Source organism: Aricia agestis, chromosome 19, assembly GCF_905147365.1.
Source record: "Aricia agestis chromosome 19, ilAriAges1.1, whole genome shotgun sequence".
NCBI lineage: Eukaryota > Metazoa > Arthropoda > Insecta > Lepidoptera > Lycaenidae > Aricia > Aricia agestis.
In genome coordinates, this window is record NC_056424.1 from 14421232 (window position 1) to 14438964 (window position 17733).

Genomic DNA, 17733 nt, shown 5'->3' on the forward strand with positions numbered 1-17733 from the left:
CACTCGGTTTAGCGTGTCGAGGGAACATCGCAGTGTTTTAGTGGGTAGGGCCGCGGCACCACCATCTTCGCCGCGGCGAGCCCCACATATCCGCAGGGGAGCCCCCATCCCCTGCGTCGAATGCGTCACTGCATTTCACTGCGTCAAAAAAAAAAAAAAAAAAAAAAAAAAGGTTAGGTTAGGTTGGGGGCGATACCGGTTCCTCCTCGTTGGTGTCCCTGGGCGCCTGGGTGCGCCGCCCCGCCCTTTACACGGGGCGAGGCACTCAGGATGGCTGAACGCCGGTCTATCTTCTATCTTTCTTCTCTTTTTATAGTATACTCTTCTCTTTTTTCTGTTTTGTTTTATTTTTGTCTATCTCTTCACCATCTTTCTACACTGTCTTTCATTTTTTGTTTAACCTCTTCTATACATCAGCGTATGATACTGTGTGTATATGTGTGTGTGATTGAGTGACGGATGGGCCTGTGGGCCCCGAAGCCTAAGTTTTTGTGCCCGGCGATGGGCTGCGTGGCCACTCGGAGAGGTTCGGTCATGAGGGCACAAGGTCGACCCAGCCTTAAATGGGGAAACAACAATGGAAAGTCAGCATGCAAAAAATACTCCCAGGGTGGGTACCGGCAACGGAGAATCCCACACTCCCGCTTCGGCGGGGGATCGGGCCAGGTATACTGGGGGCCCTAAACATGCTATGGAGAAGGTGAGGAGCGGATCAAACGACGACTTAAGCAAGAAAACGGCATCAGATAGGCACGACGTGATGGTTATGTTGACGGCAAGTGAAGGAGAAGGCTCGCGGGCGACTACGCCCGTTTCTACTGGCTCTGCAACTGGGTTCTTCCGGAGGCATCCAGGTCCAGGCAGTGGGACCGATGACATGAGTGGCGATGAGACCGCCGCTTCATTGGACAAGGACAGTGACGACTCGAAAAGGGCTCGTTTCCTGCGCAAGAGGCGTGGTGGCGAGGACAGCCCTGAGAAGGACAAGGGAGCGGCGAAAAACCGATCTTCTTCTAAACGTGGGAGGGGCAGGCCCCCCACGACTGGTGAATACGCTGGCCTGGCCAAGGCCAAACAGGATTTTCTGGACGTAGAACAGCGGGCCCTGGAGGTCGAGGCCGAGCGCCAAATCTTGGAATCGGCTAAGAGGATTCCACTGGTTCCACGGGTTCTGGTGGACCGGATGTCAGAATCCTCTTTCAACTTGGACGTCACCATGGCAGAGAAGGAGGAGGTCACGACGGCGAGACTTGGGTCGGTGATTACCACCAGCCTAGAGGTCATCAGCGACGTGGCCAAAAAATCTAAGAATTTGAAGGGGACATCAGTGGCGGCCCTTAAGCAGGCAACAAGTGCCATACAGGAGGCGTGTGTGGCCCTCCTTAATCACTCGGCGTCCACCGAAACAAGAGCTCTGGAGATGGCTAATGCGCGCCTCTCCAGAGAGCTAGAGGAAGTGAAAAAGGAACTGGAGACTGTCAAGCGCAGACTGGCTGACGCCCCTCCACAACCTGCTCCCATCAATCAGGAGCTTAATATAGAGGAGTTGCTGCAGCGGGCCGTGCGCGAGGCGGTCTCTGTAACCAGCGCCCGAATGGATGCGCGACTGGAGGGCTTAGAGGCCCGACTCTTACCGGAGCCGCGCCTGCGTCCGCCTTTGGCCGCGGACAACAAGAGGAAGGACAAGGCAGGCCCTGCCATCACACTTGAGGGACCGCCTCCAATTGAGAAGAGGACGCCTTCGCCGGAGCCAACAGTTTCCACCTTAATGCCTCCGACGAATCCCGGTCCAGCGCCGAAAAAGGCAAAGAAAAAGAAAAAGACGACTGCCGCCGCTGTTGAAGCGGCAGCCGCGAGACGCGATGCGGCTGCAACAACGGCGGCACCACAACCCGCCTCCACTTCTGAGTGGACACGGGTCGTCAAGACAGGGAAGGTAACGAATAAGAAAGAAGAGGAGAAGTCGCAGAAGAAAGGAAAGAGGAAAAGGCATAGAAGGAAGCAGAAGTTGCGCGCGCCGAAGTCTGCGGCTGTCGTTATAACTTTGATGCCGGACGCGGAGAAGAGAGGCGTCTCTTATAAAGACGTCCTCGAGAGGGCAAAACAGCGTCTAGACCTCCCGGCACTTGAAATTCCGGCGGTTAAATTCAAGCAGGCCGTGACCGGGGCTCGTTTATACGAAGTTTCGGGTACGGCTTGCCAGGAAAAGGCCGACGCCCTCGCGGGGAAGTTAAGAGAGATTCTCGGGGAGGACGATGTCCGTATCTCCCGACCGCAGAAGTGCGCCGAGTTGAGAGTCTCGGGGATGGATGACACGGCCACCCCGACAGAGATCGCGGCAGCCATTGCTCGTCCAGGCAACTGCCGCGTCGAGGACGTCAAGGTCGGCGAGATCCGCCTGGACCGGAGTGGCCGCGGAACGGCGTGGGTGAAGTGCCCCGTCGAAGCCGCAAAACTGGTGACGGCTCCCGGCACCAAAGTTTACGTCGGGTGGTTAGTGGTGCGCGTAACTCTCCTGGCTGCGCGCACCATGAGGTGTTACCGCTGCCTCGAAACGGGGCACACAAGAGCGACATGCCCCTCGGAAACTGATCTCAGCAAGCTCTGTTTCCGCTGCGGACAGTCCGGACACCAGACTGGAACGTGTGGAAATCCGCCTCACTGCGCTCTGTGTGCATCGAAGGGGAAGCCGGCGGACCACATTGTGGGGAGCAAACCGTGCTCAAAGTCTGCCCCCACTAAAAAGAGAAGCGGCTCTAAAAAGAGCCAAGAGACTAAGGAGCTCGCCACAACAGCTACGGCGGCTTCTGGTGCTAGAGAGGTTCCGATGGAGGCCCAATAACGGCTACTCTACGCTTCCTTCAGAGTAACCTGAATCACTGCGCTCAGGCGCAGGACTTGTGGGTTCAGGCGATACTGGAGCGGAGGGTGGATGTCGCCGTTGTTGCTGAGCCATATCGGGTCTTGGCTAGGGACGACTGGATTGGGGACGTCGACTCGTCTGTCGCCGTGGTGCTCGGCTCCAATATCGTGCCTCCTTCTTCGGGGAACACGACTCGGGGCCAAGGATTTGTCGTGGTCGGTCTGAGGGCGCTTACCGTTGTGGGGGTATATTTCTCCCCCAACAGACCGTTGGCGGAATTCGAAGCTTTGCTTCTTCGACTCACCGCATACATCGAGGGGTCATCGCCTCCTGTAGTCGTCGCCGGGGACTTCAATGCGAAGTCCACGCTATGGGGTTCTCCGGCGACGAATGCAAGAGGCCGCGTGGTAGAAGACTGGCTGATCACAACCGGTCTAGTGGTGGCGAATCGCGGCGCGGTCAGTACGTGTGTCCGCCGCCAAGGCGAGTCGATCGTCGACCTGACCCTGGTCAGTTCATCGATAGCCCGACGAGTCAGTGACTGGCAGGTCTTAGGTAATACCGAGACGCTCTCGGACCACCTGTATATCAGCTTCGCCGTCTGTACTCACTCAGTGGAGCAAGGCCGCCCAACTCCATCTGGCGGCGGCCCGAGGTGGTCCCTGAAAGGATTGGACCGAGACCTGCTCGAGGAAGCGGCGATAGTGGCGTCATGGGCCCCTCTGCCTTCGGAGGATGTGGAAGAGTGTGCTGAATGGCTCAATGAGGCGGCGCACAACATCTGCGACGCCTCGATGCCCCGCGTAGGACCAGCTAAGCCTCGGTGCCAGAGCTATTGGTGGTGCCCTGAGCTTACCAGACTTCGACAGGAGTGTGTTGCGGCCCGACGCTGCTACCAGAGGTATCGCCGACGACGGACTCGAGAGGAACAGATAGAAGAGTCCGTCTATGACCAGTACCGTACAGCACGTCGCGAACTGAGGGACGCCATCAAGGAAGCGAAGAAACGTGCCTGGGAAGAGTTCCTGGATACGTTGGACCAGGACCCGTGGGGCAAGCCATATAAATGGGTGAGGCAGAAGCTTCGCCCGGCGGCCCCACCACTCACCCAGACTCTGCAACCGGAGCTCCGCAGAACCATCATTTCGGCCCTGTTTCCATCTAGGGCCGAGTGGTCGCCACCTCCCATGGCACCACCCACTGCGGAGTCCGATGACGATGAAGAAGTGCCGCCCGTATCGGCGGGAGAGCTGGCAGCAGCCGTTCAGAAGATGGGCCAGAAGAACAGGGCCCCCGGTCTTGACGGCGTTCCGGGACGAGTGTGGGTGCTCTCGGTGAAGCACATGGAGGAGCGGGTACTCACCGTTTTGACCAGATGTCTGGTCCAGGGTCGAGTACCCCGCCGTTGGAAGACCGGCAAACTCGTCCTGCTGAGAAAACACGGGCGGCCTGAGGACCAACCATCGGCCTACCGTCCAATAGTGTTGATCGACGAGATCTGCAAGACGTTCGAGAGGGTGATCGTGGCGCGTCTCAATCGCCACCTTGAGAACGTCGGCCCGAACCTCAGCAGCGCCCAGTTCGGATTCAGACCTCGTCGATCGACTATAGATGCGGTAGCCCGAATCCGGGCGATCACAGAGGAGGTAGTTTCCCGGGGTGGGGTGGTGGTGGTTGTGTCACTAGACATCAGCAACGCTTTTAACACCCTGCCCTGGGCTACAATCAACGAGGCGCTCAGGTACCACGGCGTGCCAAGGTACATGCGCAGGGTGATCCGGAATTACCTATCAGAGCGGTCGGTACAATACCCGACGGAAGACGGCAACTGGGAAGAACATGAGGTCGACTGCGGTGTCCCACAGGGCTCTTCTCTTGGGCCGACCCTGTGGGACATCGGCTTCGACTATGTCCTCCGTGGCGCCGATCTCCCCGGCGCAGAGAAGGTCGCCTATGCGGACGATACAGCTGTCGTCTGCCGTGGCAAGACAGTGCGCGAAGCGGTCATACTCGCGACGGCGGCGGTGGCGCAAACAGTCCGGCGTATTGAGTCGCTGGGTCTGAAGGTGGCGCTTCACAAATCCGAGGCCCTGATCTTCCATGGGCCGAGGAACGCCCCTCCGCCCGGTCTGGCTATCGTGGTTGGCGGAACCAGGATCGAAGTGGCGTCTTCCATGACCTACCTCGGTCTGGTACTTGACAGCCGGTGGTCCTTTAAGGAGCATTTCCGCCGGCTGTCCGAGAAGGTCACCAAGTCTGCTGGGGCTTTAGCCACTCTGCTCCCGAATCTCGGGGGCCCCAGCTTGGAGTGTCGGCGCCTCTACATGGGGGTGATACGCTCCATGTGTATGTATGGGGCGCCGATCTGGGCCGAAGATCTGTTGCCCGCAAACGGACTCGTCCTGGGGCGACTGCAGAGGGTAATGGCGACGCGGGCGGTGCGCGGATACCGCACCATATCGAAGGATGCGGCCTGCCTGCTCGCCGGCAGCGTCCCGTGGGACATAGACGCAAGAGCTCTCGCCGACATCTACTGGCGTTGCGCAGAGGTCCGCGCGGGGGGCAGCAACCCCCTTCCGGACGCCGTACGTCGGTGGAGGGCTCAAGCCAAGGACAGGACACTGGAGTTATGGGAGGAGCGCCTGCTGGAGCCACGGGTCAGCGTAGACCTAGTGGAGGCCATTCGCCCGGTTCTGAAGGACTGGGTGAAACGCAAGCACGGTGCTCTCTCGTTCCACCTTACACAGGTGCTGACCGGGCATGGCTGCTTCGGTCGGTACCTGTGTGAGATAGCCCGGAGAGAGGAGTCAGCGCGGTGCCACCACTGCACCGCGGACAGGGACACGGCCGATCACACCATCTTGGCCTGTCCCTCATGGACCAGACAAAGAGCGGCCTTAACGGCCGCCATCGGACCCGACCTCTCGCTGCCGGCACTGGTGCAAGCCATGCTGAGCAGCGAGCACCACTGGAGAGACGTAGAGAGATTTGCCGAGGAGGTGATCTCCATTAAAGAGGAAGCCGAGCGAGTCAGAGAGAGGGAGGCGCTCGACCCTCATAGGAGACGACGGCCGAGGCGTAGACGGATCGTCCAAAATGGCCGAAACGTCCCGCCTTAGCAGGGGTACTCGGGGTGGCAGTGTGGGGACGCCGCCGCCCATTGCACCGAGTCCCGAGACGGTCGTGATGCGCCTCATGTTCCTGCGCATCGCGACACCGCCGGTGAAGGATGGCCTGAACAAGCCCCCCGTTTGGGGCCTCTGTTCGGCTTAGGGGGCCATTACCCCCACCAAGAAGAGGGGCCTGCGCAAGACAGGCGCTGCGCTGACGGACCTACGGAGTAATGCTCGTCGGGTCCCGTGCATCCGTCAGCTGCAGGAGACAGGAACATCGCAGTGTTTTAGTGGGTAGGGCCGCGGCACTCACCATCTTCGCCGCGGCGAGCCCCACATATCCGCAGGGGAGTCCCCATTCCCTGCGTCGAATGCGTTACTGCATTTCACTGCGTTAAAAAAAAAAAAAGGTTAGGTTAGGTTGGGGGCGATACCGGTCTGTCCACGTCGTGTCCCTGGGCACCTCCCCCGTGCCATCGTGAGCGTTTTCACGGTGACACGGGAGGGGTGGCTGAACGCCGGTATGGCGTGTGTTTGTGTGCGTGTTTGTTTTGTATGTCTGGCAGAGCTCGCTGTGTGACGAACGAGCCCGCGACCCGGGGTGTCGGAGTGAGTTAAGATGAGCAGTCGTGATAAGCCAAGTATTCTCCGGGTGGGTCCCGGCTCCTCAGGAGCCGGAGAATCCCATGCGCCGTCTTCGGACGGTGGCCGGCCCTCGTATACGGAGGGGCCACTTATTACGAGGAAGGACGAGGGGGCCGCTAAGGCGGTGAAGAAGGAAGAGGAGGCCGCTAAAGCGGCGAGACAGAGGGCCATTCTGGCGGCGTTAGGAGGAGGAGGAAGTGACAGCGCGAAGAAGCGCGACAGCCCGAAGCCGGCGCCCATTACCGCGCCGGCGGCGGAGCTTCTAACGGACGAGGACATCGACTTCAGTCAGCCGCAGCCCAACGGCGTTGAGCGGATGCTGAAGTTGATGCAGAAGAAGAAGCTGAGAGGCGACAAGGATCTGCCGCGTGTCCTCTTGACACGCGACGTGAAAATGCCGCCTCCAAGCACCGGAAAAGACGACATTGGTAGAGACTCCCCTCGTGGTCGAGTCTCCCAACATGGACGAGACTATCCCGGATGTGACAGCGAGGACTGGCTCTCGGACTCCAGTGAGATGTCTGGCATATCGCTGGACTCCGAGGGCTTGCCCGCACTCTCGGAGAAGACGCGCCGTAAGAGGCGCTCTGACGACGACGTGACACCGCCCCTCAGCAAAGGGGCCGTGCCAAAAGCCAAGAGAGGACGCGGCCGCCCGCCAACGACTGGACAATATGTCGGTCTGGCGAAGGCGCAGGCCGACCTGAATAGAGAGAAGGAGGAGGCCCTTCGACTCCAGGCGGAGGAAGAGGTTGCCGAGGCGGCCAGGGCGGCGCGAGAGACGCGCTCTTCGCTCCTCGCGAGCCCCGCCCCCATGGAAGAAGACAGGCCAGAGCAGACCATCCACGCTCTGGCCCAATGTGTTGAGACTTCGCTGGGAACGATCTCCATGGTCGCAGCGAAGTCGAACAACCTGAAGGGGACATTCCAACGTCTTCTGAAGGAGGCGGTCAGTGACATACGCACTACCGTCGCCGCTATGAAGAACCGCGGAGCGACGGAAGAGATACGAGCCCTTGAAGCTCAGAATGCGCGGCTCCAACAAGAAGTGGAGTCTATGCGCAAGGAGTTAGAGGCGCTGCGTCAAAAAGTGTCGAAGCCGGCCGAGCAGGACATGCGCCAGCTGTTGTCTGAGGTCTCTCGTTCTAACGTAGAGACCTTCAGCAATATGCTGAACGCTCGGCTGGCCGGACTGGAGAGTCGGCTCCTCCCAGAGCCTCGACTGCGACCTCCGCTTGCGGCGGACAGAGCCCGGAGTGTTACCCCGGCCACCGTCGAAAGTGTAGAGGCAATACCGGAGAAGACGCCGGGGACCCCGAAGCCAAAAGCCAAGGGGAAACCGGCCCAAAAGAAGACGCGGCAGCCCGTCGCCACAGAGGCCCCACAAGAGGCCCCTGCCGCGCCCGAGGCGCCCAAGGCCAAAAAGGGCCGAAAGAAGAAGAAGCGGCCGTCAATGGCTGCTCAGGAGGCGGCACAAGGGGGAGCGACCATCAGCTCCCCTGGTACAGAGACCCCTTGGACCACGGTGGGTCCGAAGGGTGGGAAGAAGAAGGGGGCGGCTACACCATCTACAGCCCCCCCGAAGAAGAAGAAGAAGCCGAGGCTCCGCGTCCCCGCCACTGCGGCCGTCGCTCTCACTATTGAAGAGTCGGCCGTGAAGGCGGGTATGACGTACGCCAAGGCGCTTGAGACGGCCCGGCGGGCGGTGAACATCGCGGAGTTCGATATTCCGCAAGTCCGCTTCCGCCGGGCCCGAACTGGAGGGCGCCTCCTCACTATCGCCGGCGAGGGTGCAGAGAAGAAGGCGGACGCCTTTGCCGCGAGGCTGAGGACCGTCCTGCCTCAGGAAGTGAAAGTCGGGCGGCCAGCTGCTTGCGCGGAGATGCGCATCGCCGGCCTTGACGACTCTGTGACGGCCGCCGAAATCATGGAAGCGGTCGCACTTGAAGGGGAGTGCCTGGCCGGCGATGTCCGGGTGGGGCCGATTAGAGAGGGGCCGCGGGGGGACGGATCGTGTTGGGTCCGCCTTCCAGTCGCGGCCGCTAAGAAGCTCTCGAGCTCTGGGCGGTTGCGTATTGGTTGGGTGTCGGCGAGGGTGGCGTTGCTGGCCGCGAGGCCAACGCGCTGCTTCCGCTGCCAGGACACCGGCCACGTGGCTGCCAAGTGCCAGTGCCCGGTGGACCGTAGTGGGACATGTTTCCGGTGCGGGAAGCCGGGGCACAAGGCGGCGGAGTGCGGGGCAGCGGAGCCGAACTGCTCCCTGTGCGAGGCCGCTGGCAGAGTTGAAAGGGGGCACGAGCTGGGCAGATGTCCATCTGCCAAAAAGCCGGCCCCCGGAGAAGACAAGGCGCCGACCAAAAAAGCCCGACAGAAGTCGAGGCCAAGGGGCGCGCGGGCCCCGCTCGCTCCCGCCCGAATGGAGACGGACGCCTAGACCCGTGGGCGGTGATCGGGGGATCCCGCCCACTGTATGGGTCCCGAGAAGACAGCCCCCCTATAGCCCGGGGGGCTCTCGGTGAGGAACGCGGCTCAAGCCGCTTGAAGAAGGTGCCGGTTGCGGCTGCGCGCTGGGAGGGGCGGAGTTGTAGTCGCTCCGCGGTTTCCCGTCCCTCCCGCACAAGGCGCATGACGAAGGGCTGGGGGGGTTTTAGTGGGTAAACCTCGTGTAGGGAGTCCCACATACCCCCGCCCCTTCCCCCGAGGGGGCGGGGGATGCGTAATGCATTTCCCCTCCTAAAAAAAAAAAAAAAAAAAAAAAAAAAAAAAAAAAAAAAAAAAAAAAAAAAAAGGTTAGGTTAGGTTAGGTTAGGTTAGGTTAGGTTAGGTTAACGTACTGCTGAGGCCCTGCGTCCAGTTCTTGCGGCGTGGATGCGTCGCAAGAGAAAACCCCTCACCTTCCGCCTTGCTCAGGTGCTCACCGGACATGGTTGTTTCGGTGCGTACCTGTGTAAGGTCGCCAGGAGGGAGCCTACGCCAGCCTGCCACGACTGTGGCGCTGCGGAGGACACGGCCCAGCACACCCTCGAGGTGTGCGATCGCTGGGCCGTGCAGCGCCACGATCTTGTGGCAGTGCTAGGCGGGGACCTCTCGCTCCCGAGCATGGTGCGCTGCATGCTTGAGAGCGATGAGGCCTGGCAGGCGGCGGTCTCTTTCTGCGAGTATGTCATCTCGCAGAAAGAGACCGCGGAGCGGAATAAAATAAAAATAACAAAAGCTTGTGAAGTGGATAAAGGAATTTTGAAAGCTTATCGCTGACGAAGACATGCGTCTCGTTCGGATCTCGGCAAGTGTTCAAGTCAAATGGAGAGTTCTGTTTTAGTTGGAGTAACAACAGCAGCTGGTCATTTGGATTTGGATCCATGCACATGGTATCACGCACCAAAGTAAGTAAATACTTCCAGTTTACACACAAGACCAAGAATAGCTGTGTTGTCTAGTACCTAAAAGTAATGCGTAAAAGTTGTTAGCTATTTTGGGTATACTAATGGAGGGCAAAATATGTTGAGAGCTCATACTTATTTATTTATTTAACTCTGTATTGTACACAAGATACACATATAAAGATATAATTAACACAGAAAGACGACACAAAGGAACTGCTTATTTCTAAAAGAAATCTCTTACAGCAGCCCTACGAAGAGATACAATTTAAAAGACAGCAGATAGGATGTGCACAATCAATAGCTATTAATTAATATAACTAAATCAACTATATATACAACAATATTGAACTAATAATAATTTATACTAAGACTATAATATAAAACCTATATATAAAATCAATAAATAATAATATGAATATAATAAATAAATACTATATGTATACATAATAATACAAATTACGGTGATTGAGAATTAAGATAATGCTCTTTCAATCGTCTTTTAAACACAGCGATAGTTGGACTGTCACGAACAGTGTGGGGAAGCGAGTTCCATAATCTGACTGCGTGCACGGTAAAGGAATAGGAGTAGAAATTGGTACGATGGGATGGGAGGGAAAGGTTAGTTCTGACACTGGATCTGCACGGGATTTCAGGAGGGTGGGAAAAGTTAAATCTATCTAGCAGATAGGATGGAGAGAGAGGATTATGCAAAATATTATACTTAAAGTAAACAGAGGATATGGGAGTTGCGACGGAGACGGATAGGAAGCCAGTTGAGCCTCAACCTGAAGGCTGATACGTGATCAAATTTTTTAAGTCCAAACACAAAACGGATACAGAGATTCTGTAAACATTCTAGTTTTGTTAACAGCTCCTCGGTGATGTCCAAGTAGCAGGAGTCGGCGTAGTCTAGGATAGGAAGGATTAGGGTCTTACAACGAACACTAGATATAAATATGTATTAACGAACTTATATTTTTGCATGTATGCCGATGGATCATGGAAGGAGGACGGAACTGCCAGGTGCGGTGGAGCCGAAGATCACATGATGATTCTGGGAGGTGATATGCGCGCTGCCGTAGGATGAGTTGCAGCAGCCTCGAAGACGTCTTTGCTTTAACGACAATAAATATTACATACGAGACTTTCATTATTTACCCTTTATCATGGTTTGTGCTCACATCACAAGCCGTGATGCTTTGTAGTTTGTACTTGAAAGATGGCATGAGTAAATGTCATTTTGACAGCTGTGACGGTGACAGATGTCAAAGTGACATTGATGCCTAAGATAGGTTCCTCCGGGACCGCTAACCTAACGATTAAAATCCGGAAGAACCCACGCAAAAACTTTTTTGACCTAACCTAAGCGTATTTACACGGCGCCGCAGCAGCAGCCATATATATATTAATATGGTATCCCATAAGGGATCACACTGGCGATTAGCGAGCAATTTGAAAGCGACGCGATTGCGTGGCGTGCACGCAGCTTGCCTTCGGCGTTTTGGACACTCAGCAGCAAAATGGATTCTGACGTCACTCCCTAGACGAGTCTACTATATACATATAATAATAATCTGTGTAGACGAGTGTACAAAATGGCGTCCACGCCACGCCGCGCTATTGCGCGTGCTATAGTGGCGTGTGCGCTGCGCAGTCGCGTCGCTTTCAATTCGCTCGCTAATCGCCAGTGTGATAAGGCACTTAACCTAACCTCCCATAACCTAACGTCCCATAACCTAACCTCCTTTAACCTAACCTCCTTTAACCTAACCTCCTTTAACCTAACCTCCTTTAACCTAACCTCCTTTAACCTAACCTCCTTTAACCTAACCTCCTTTAACCTAACCTCCTTTAACCTAACCTCCTTTAACCTAACCTCCTTTAACCTAACCCCCTTTAACCTAACCCCCTTTAACCTAACCCCCTTTAACCTAACCCCCTTTAACCTAACCCCCTTTAACCTAACCCCCTTTAACCTAACCCCCTTTAACCTAACCCCCTTTAACCTAACCCCCTTTAACCTAACCCCCTTTAACCTAACCCCCTTTAACCTAACCTCCTTTAACCTAACCTCCTTTAACCTAAACTCCTTTAACCTAACCTCCTTAAACCTAACCTCCTTTAACCAAACCCCCTTTAACCTAACCCCCTTTAACCTAACCCCCTTTAACCTAACCCCCTTTAACCTAACCCCCTTTAACCTAACCCCCTTTAACCTAACCTCCTTTAACCTAACCTCCTTTAACCTAACCTCCTTTAACCTAACCTCCTTTAACCTAACATCCTTTAACCTAACCTCCTTTAACCTAACCTCCTTTAACGTAACTACATTCAACCTCACTCCATTCAACCTAACTACTTACTAGGTTAGGTTAAAAGGGGGGTCTTTAACCTAACCTTCTTTAACCCAATTTCCTTAAACTAAACTCCCTTCACCTAACCTCCCTTAACCTAACTCCATTCAACCTAACTCCATTCAACCTAACTCCATTCAACCTAACTCCATTCAACCTAACTCCATTCAACCTAACTCCATTCAACCTAACTCCATTCAACCTAACTCCATTCAACCTAACTCCATTCAACCTAACTCCATTCAACCTAACTCCATTCAACCTAACTCCATTCAACCTAACTCCATTCAACCTAACTCCATTCAACCTAACTCCATTCAACCTAACTCCATTCAACCTAACTCCATTCAACCTAACTCCATTAAACCTAACTTCGCAATATTATGAGAGAGCCCCTCCTTTTACTATGCCAGAGAGCTATTTGTGTAGTTACTCGAGCGTCACTGAGTCCTAGTCGGTTTTTTTACAATAAGTAAAACCGATAAAAAATAATAAGAGCGTTTTTTACTTAAGCGGGTTCAGAAACTGAATCATTTTAAATTTATTAAGAAAATTGCTTAATAATTTTAGGTAAATTATAACAAGATTTTAAACAACAAGGACTAAATCATTTAGTTTAGCGCAACACAAAATATCTGCGAAGCTTAGTAAAGAAAATAATTATGAAGATTTTTTTTACCCACCAAGTGAGAAATCTGATTTCGGTACCATGATAACTGGACACAATATGTCAGAAGCCTATACAAGCTTACGGCCGTTCCCAATATTTGATCTATCTCTGGTTTTGCCCTACTAGAGATAGGAATAACTCATAATTGACATAAAATATATGTATCTAATGTCTAATGTGAGTTATTCCTATCTCTAGTAAGGCAAAACCAGAGATAGATCAAATACTGGGAACGGCGGTTAATCTAACACGCTTGAGTATGTCGCAAAATTATTCCCTTTTGGACTACTACTATAACAACTATTAGGAAAGAGAAAAAGATTAAATAAAGCGTGTACCACGTTCATATAAATCCATCGATCGTGGAATAACGAGACACAATAGCTTATCTATTGTTATCGCGGCCGGATGCGGCCGCTTAGGGCTTCATGAATTAAATCAATACCTAATAAGTTAGCACTTGACATATACTTTATCTACGCTACTTTTGGTCGTTGCCATAGTACCGAGCTTATTTACGTCACTTCATTACTATTCTTTACAAATAAAGCACTACGATACAAAATGCTGTTTTCATTACACAACAGAGTTGGCGACGAGGATGACTGCAAACTTGAAGAATTGGAAGAGGATTCACGCCTCTATACGCGCACAATTTTCGAGGTGGGAATCATACATAAACACACTACATGAGGATCTTGATTACGCAGAGGCTCATGTCAGACTACAACGCCTACACGAAGACTTCCAATTACTTCGAGAACTACAACAGAACATAATATGTGAAATACCTGATGAAGAATAATTAGAAGATGAAATTGAAACAATGCACGACATTGAGGAGGAATTCATATCCATCAAACTAAAACTCCTTAATATGCAACAACGAGTTGAAACTAATTCTCAAACTTCACGAAGTTTTCAATTACATATTACTGAGAATAAACCTATACGCTGCAATATATCGGAAGAATATTCAAGCAAGGAAAACCTACAGTCTACGAAATATTTTGAGGATCCAGCTACAACTGATGGCGTCATACATAAGCCATTAACATGTACACCTACGGAGCCGAGCACACAGAGCGAAAAACTACTACAAGAAAATATGAATACACGATGCGAATACGATTCCTCTGACAGAATACAATATACAACATTGAAGGAAGAAAAAGATACAAACGACATTCGGAAAAGAAAATATATAGAACGGAGCGAATACAAAATAATGGTTACTATGCAAGGAGGAGCAAAAAATATTTCTTATCTGGTATATTCCAAAGAAATACAACAAACAACGAAAAACAAAAACAAGTTCAAGATACGTAAGCATAAATGGAAAGAAAAAAAAGAAGAAGCGAATAGGAATACGTGAGAAAGAAGGGATTCATTTCCATATACAAAATCACATACACACTTCAGGAATATACGAGAGACCTACAAGAAAAGAGCCACTGCAATTTACATCGAATAAAGGAGGAGGAGGCGGATACCAACTTAAAACCAATACTACGGATGCTGTAGCAGTTGCTGTATGAAGTAACCTACAGCAGCTCTTGCCTACGCAAGGCATTCTGGAATAGCGGGGGAGAGCTGACATATACTTTATCTATGCTACTTTTGGTCGTTGCCATAGTACCGAGCTTATTTACGTCACTTCATTACTATTCTTTACAAATAAAGCACAAGCCAAGAAGCTCTCGAGCTCTGGGCGGTTGCGTATTGGTTGGGTGTCGGCGAGGGTGGCGTTGCTGGCCGCGAGGCCGACGCGCTGCTTCCGCTGCCAGGACACCGGCCACGTGGCTGCCAAGTGCCAGTGCCCGGTGGACCGTAGCCGGACTTGTTTTCGGTGCGGGAAACCGGGGCACAAGGCGGCAGAGTGCGGGGCTGCAGCACCAAACTGCGCCCTGTGCGAGGCCGCTGGCAGGGCCGAAAGGGGGCACGAGCTGGGTAGATGCCCATCTACGTCAAAGCCGGCCCCCGGAGAAGACAAGGCGCCGACCAAAAAGGCTCGACACAAAAAGTCGAGACCTAAAGGCGCGCGGGCCCCGCCCGCTCCCGCCCGAATGGAGACGGACGCCTAGACCCGTGGGCGGTGATCGGGGGATCCCGCCCACAGTATGGGTCCCGAGAAGACAGCCCCCCTATAGCCCGGGGGGCTCTCGGTGAGGTACGCGGCTCAAGCCGCTTGAAGAAGGTGCCGGTTGCGGCTGCGCGCGGGGAGGGGCGGAGTTGTAGTCGCTCCGCGGTTCCCGCCCCTCCCGCACTAGGCGCGTGACGGAGGGCTGGGGGGGTTTTAGTGGGTAGACCTCTTGTAGGGAGTCCCACATACCCCCGCCCCTTCCCCCGAGGGGGTGGGGGATACGCAAAGTATTTCCCCTCCTAAAAAAAAAAAAAAAAAAAAAAAAAAAAAAAAAAAAAAAAAAAAAAAAAAAAAAAAAAAAAAAAAAGAAAAGGTTAGGTTAGGTTAGGTTAGGTTAGGTTAGGTTAGGTTAGGTTGGGGGCGATACCGGTGCTCGACCCCCGACGACGAAGACGGACAAGGCGACAACATGTCATTCAGATTGACGACTTGCCGCCCTAGATGGGGAGCTCGGGCGACGGTATGGGGATGCCGCCGCCCAACGAACGAGCCCCTGAGAGGGTCGCGATGCGCTATGTACTCTTCGCGCATCGCGACACCAGAGAACGGACTGCCTATGCAAGCCCTGGTAGGGCCTCTGTTCGGCGGTAGGAGCTGATTCGCTCTAACGAAGAGGAGCCTGCTATTAGCACGCGGGCAGACACGCTTGCAGAGCCGCGGAGTTGAGCTCGCGCGTTCTCGTGACCCTGCAAAGTGGTGCGATGAAGAGTACCGTCGGGTTTTAGTGGGTAGGGCTGCGGTCAATTCACCATCTTCACGACCGCAGCGAGCCCCACATACTCGCTGGGGAGTCCCCAATCCCCGCGAGATGCGTCAAGGCATTTCCCGACGCAAAAAAAAAAAAAAAAAAAAAGGGGGCGATACCGGTCCGTCCACGTTCGTGTCCCTGGGCGCCTGGGTACGCCACCCCGCCCTTTACACGGACGTGACGTATCCAGGATGGCTGAACACCGGTCTTTCCTGTCTTTCTCTCTTTTTATAGTTTACTCTTCATTTGTATTGTTTTGTTTTTGTTTCACTACCTTTCACCATCTTTTCTACTCTGTCTTTCCGTTTTGCTTACACTCTTCTTTACACCAGCGTGTGTTTCTGTGTACATGTGTGTGAGTGTTTGTGGATGGATGGACCCGTGGGTCCCTAATCCCCGGTTTGTGGTGCCCGGCCTTGGGATGCGTGGCGAGCAGGTGGCTTACGTCGCAAGGGCACTAGGGCAGAATCTCCCTCTAAAGATCAAATCATGGCGGAACGTAATTTGAAAACTACTCCCCGGGTGGGTCTTGGTAGTCCGGTGGACACCAGGGAATCCCACACCCCCTCTAACCAGGGGGTCTGTCGGACGTATACGGGGCCGGCACAAAATACGTTGGAGGTAGAGGAGGCCGCTGCGGCGGTGAGTGATGGAAAGGGCGCGACTACGCGCGATTGTCCGAAGCCGGCGCACCTAACCGCGCCGGTGGCGGATGCAATAACCGACGAGGACGTCGACTTCTCCGTCTATCAGCCTAACGGCGTAGAGCGGGTGAAGAAACTGGCTCAGAGAAAGAAGGAGCGGGGTTGTCCAATCCGGGACTTACCCAACCTGCCGCCTGTGCTGCAGTACCGGGATGTTCTCGGGAAGCAGCCCCGCGCTCCTACTCCTACCGGACGTGACGAAGAGGTCGGTAGAGAGTTGACGCGCTCACCTCGCGTCGTTCTGCGCGACGTGATGCGTGAATTCTCGATACCGCCTCCACAAGAACGAGACCATTCCACCGGACTTGATAGTGAGGACTGGCCCGCGGACTCCGACGATACTGCCTCGGACATATCGATGGACTCCGAGGGCCTGCCCACAACACCGGACAGGACACGCCTGAAAAGGCGAAACTCTGATGAAGACATGGGGCCGCCCATCAGTAAAGGGGCGGTGCCCAAAGCGAAGAAGGGACGTGGCCGGCCACCAACCACCGGCCAATACGTCGGCTTTGGTAAAGCTCAAGCGGAGCTAAACAAGGAGAAGGAGGAAGAACGCCGGGCTGCATTCAGGGCGAAAGTCGAGGAGGTAGCCCGAGCGGCACGGGAAGCGCGAGAAGCGAGGGAAGCGCGAGCGTCCCTTCGCGCAAGCCCTGCCCCGGCCGATAACACGGAGCAGACCAGCGCCGGCCTGGCAGCCGACGTAGAGAGGGCCTTAGACATGGTGACCATGGTCGCCACAAGGTCCTCCAACCTGAAAGGGACCTACCAGCGGGCCCTCAAGGAGGCGGTCGCCTCTATAAAGGTGGCCGTCACCGAGATGAGAGGACGCGGTATGAATGAGGAGATGCGGGCACTGGAGGCGCAAAATGACCGCCTTCTGCGCCAAGTGAACGCGATGCGCCGGGAATTAGAGGAGCTCCGCCGTCGCGTCACTGGACCCGCAACTGACGACCTGCAAAAGATGTTGTCGGAGGTCTCACGTTCCAATATTGAGACCTTCGGCAACATGCTAAATGCAAGGATTGCCGGCTTGGAGGACAGGCTCCTTCCGGAGCCCCGAAGAAGACCGCCGCTGGCGGCGGACAGTGCTGGTCCATTATCCGGCGC

The 17733-nt window shown here is 54.3% G+C and overlaps 2 protein-coding genes across 2 annotated transcripts; both read left to right on the forward strand.

Moving 5' to 3' along the window:
* The first annotated feature begins 577 nt into the window (after positions 1–577).
* Positions 578–6088, forward strand: LOC121736777. Its single transcript, XM_042128160.1, has 2 exons — positions 578–2821; positions 2866–6088. Exons 1-2 carry the CDS (start codon positions 578–580, stop codon positions 5980–5982), a joined length of 5361 nt encoding a protein of 1786 aa, XP_041984094.1. The 3' UTR covers positions 5983–6088.
* LOC121736778 lies at positions 6050–9055 on the forward strand. Its single transcript, XM_042128161.1, has 4 exons — positions 6050–6112; positions 7166–8248; positions 8303–8596; positions 8834–9055. Exons 1-4 carry the CDS (start codon positions 6050–6052, stop codon positions 9053–9055), a joined length of 1662 nt encoding a protein of 553 aa, XP_041984095.1.
* The last annotated feature ends 8678 nt before the right edge of the window (positions 9056–17733 follow it).

Excerpts from the sequence above, each read along its gene's own strand:
- LOC121736778 (XM_042128161.1), top strand. The coding sequence starts at position 6,050 with ATGCGCCTCATGTTCCTGCGCATCGCGACACCGCCGGTGAAGGATGGC. Across the intron at positions 8,249-8,302 it reads GCGTCCCCGCCACTGCGGCC|GCGCTTGAGACGGCCCGGCG; the intron begins GTCGCTCTCACT and ends ACGTACGCCAAG. Across the intron at positions 8,597-8,833 it reads GCCTGGCCGGCGATGTCCGG|CCGGGGCACAAGGCGGCGGA; the intron begins GTGGGGCCGATT and ends CGGTGCGGGAAG.
- LOC121736777 (XM_042128160.1), top strand. The coding sequence starts at position 578 with ATGGAAAGTCAGCATGCAAAAAATACTCCCAGGGTGGGTACCGGCAAC. Across the intron at positions 2,822-2,865 it reads CGGCTTCTGGTGCTAGAGAG|AGTAACCTGAATCACTGCGC; the intron begins GTTCCGATGGAG and ends CGCTTCCTTCAG.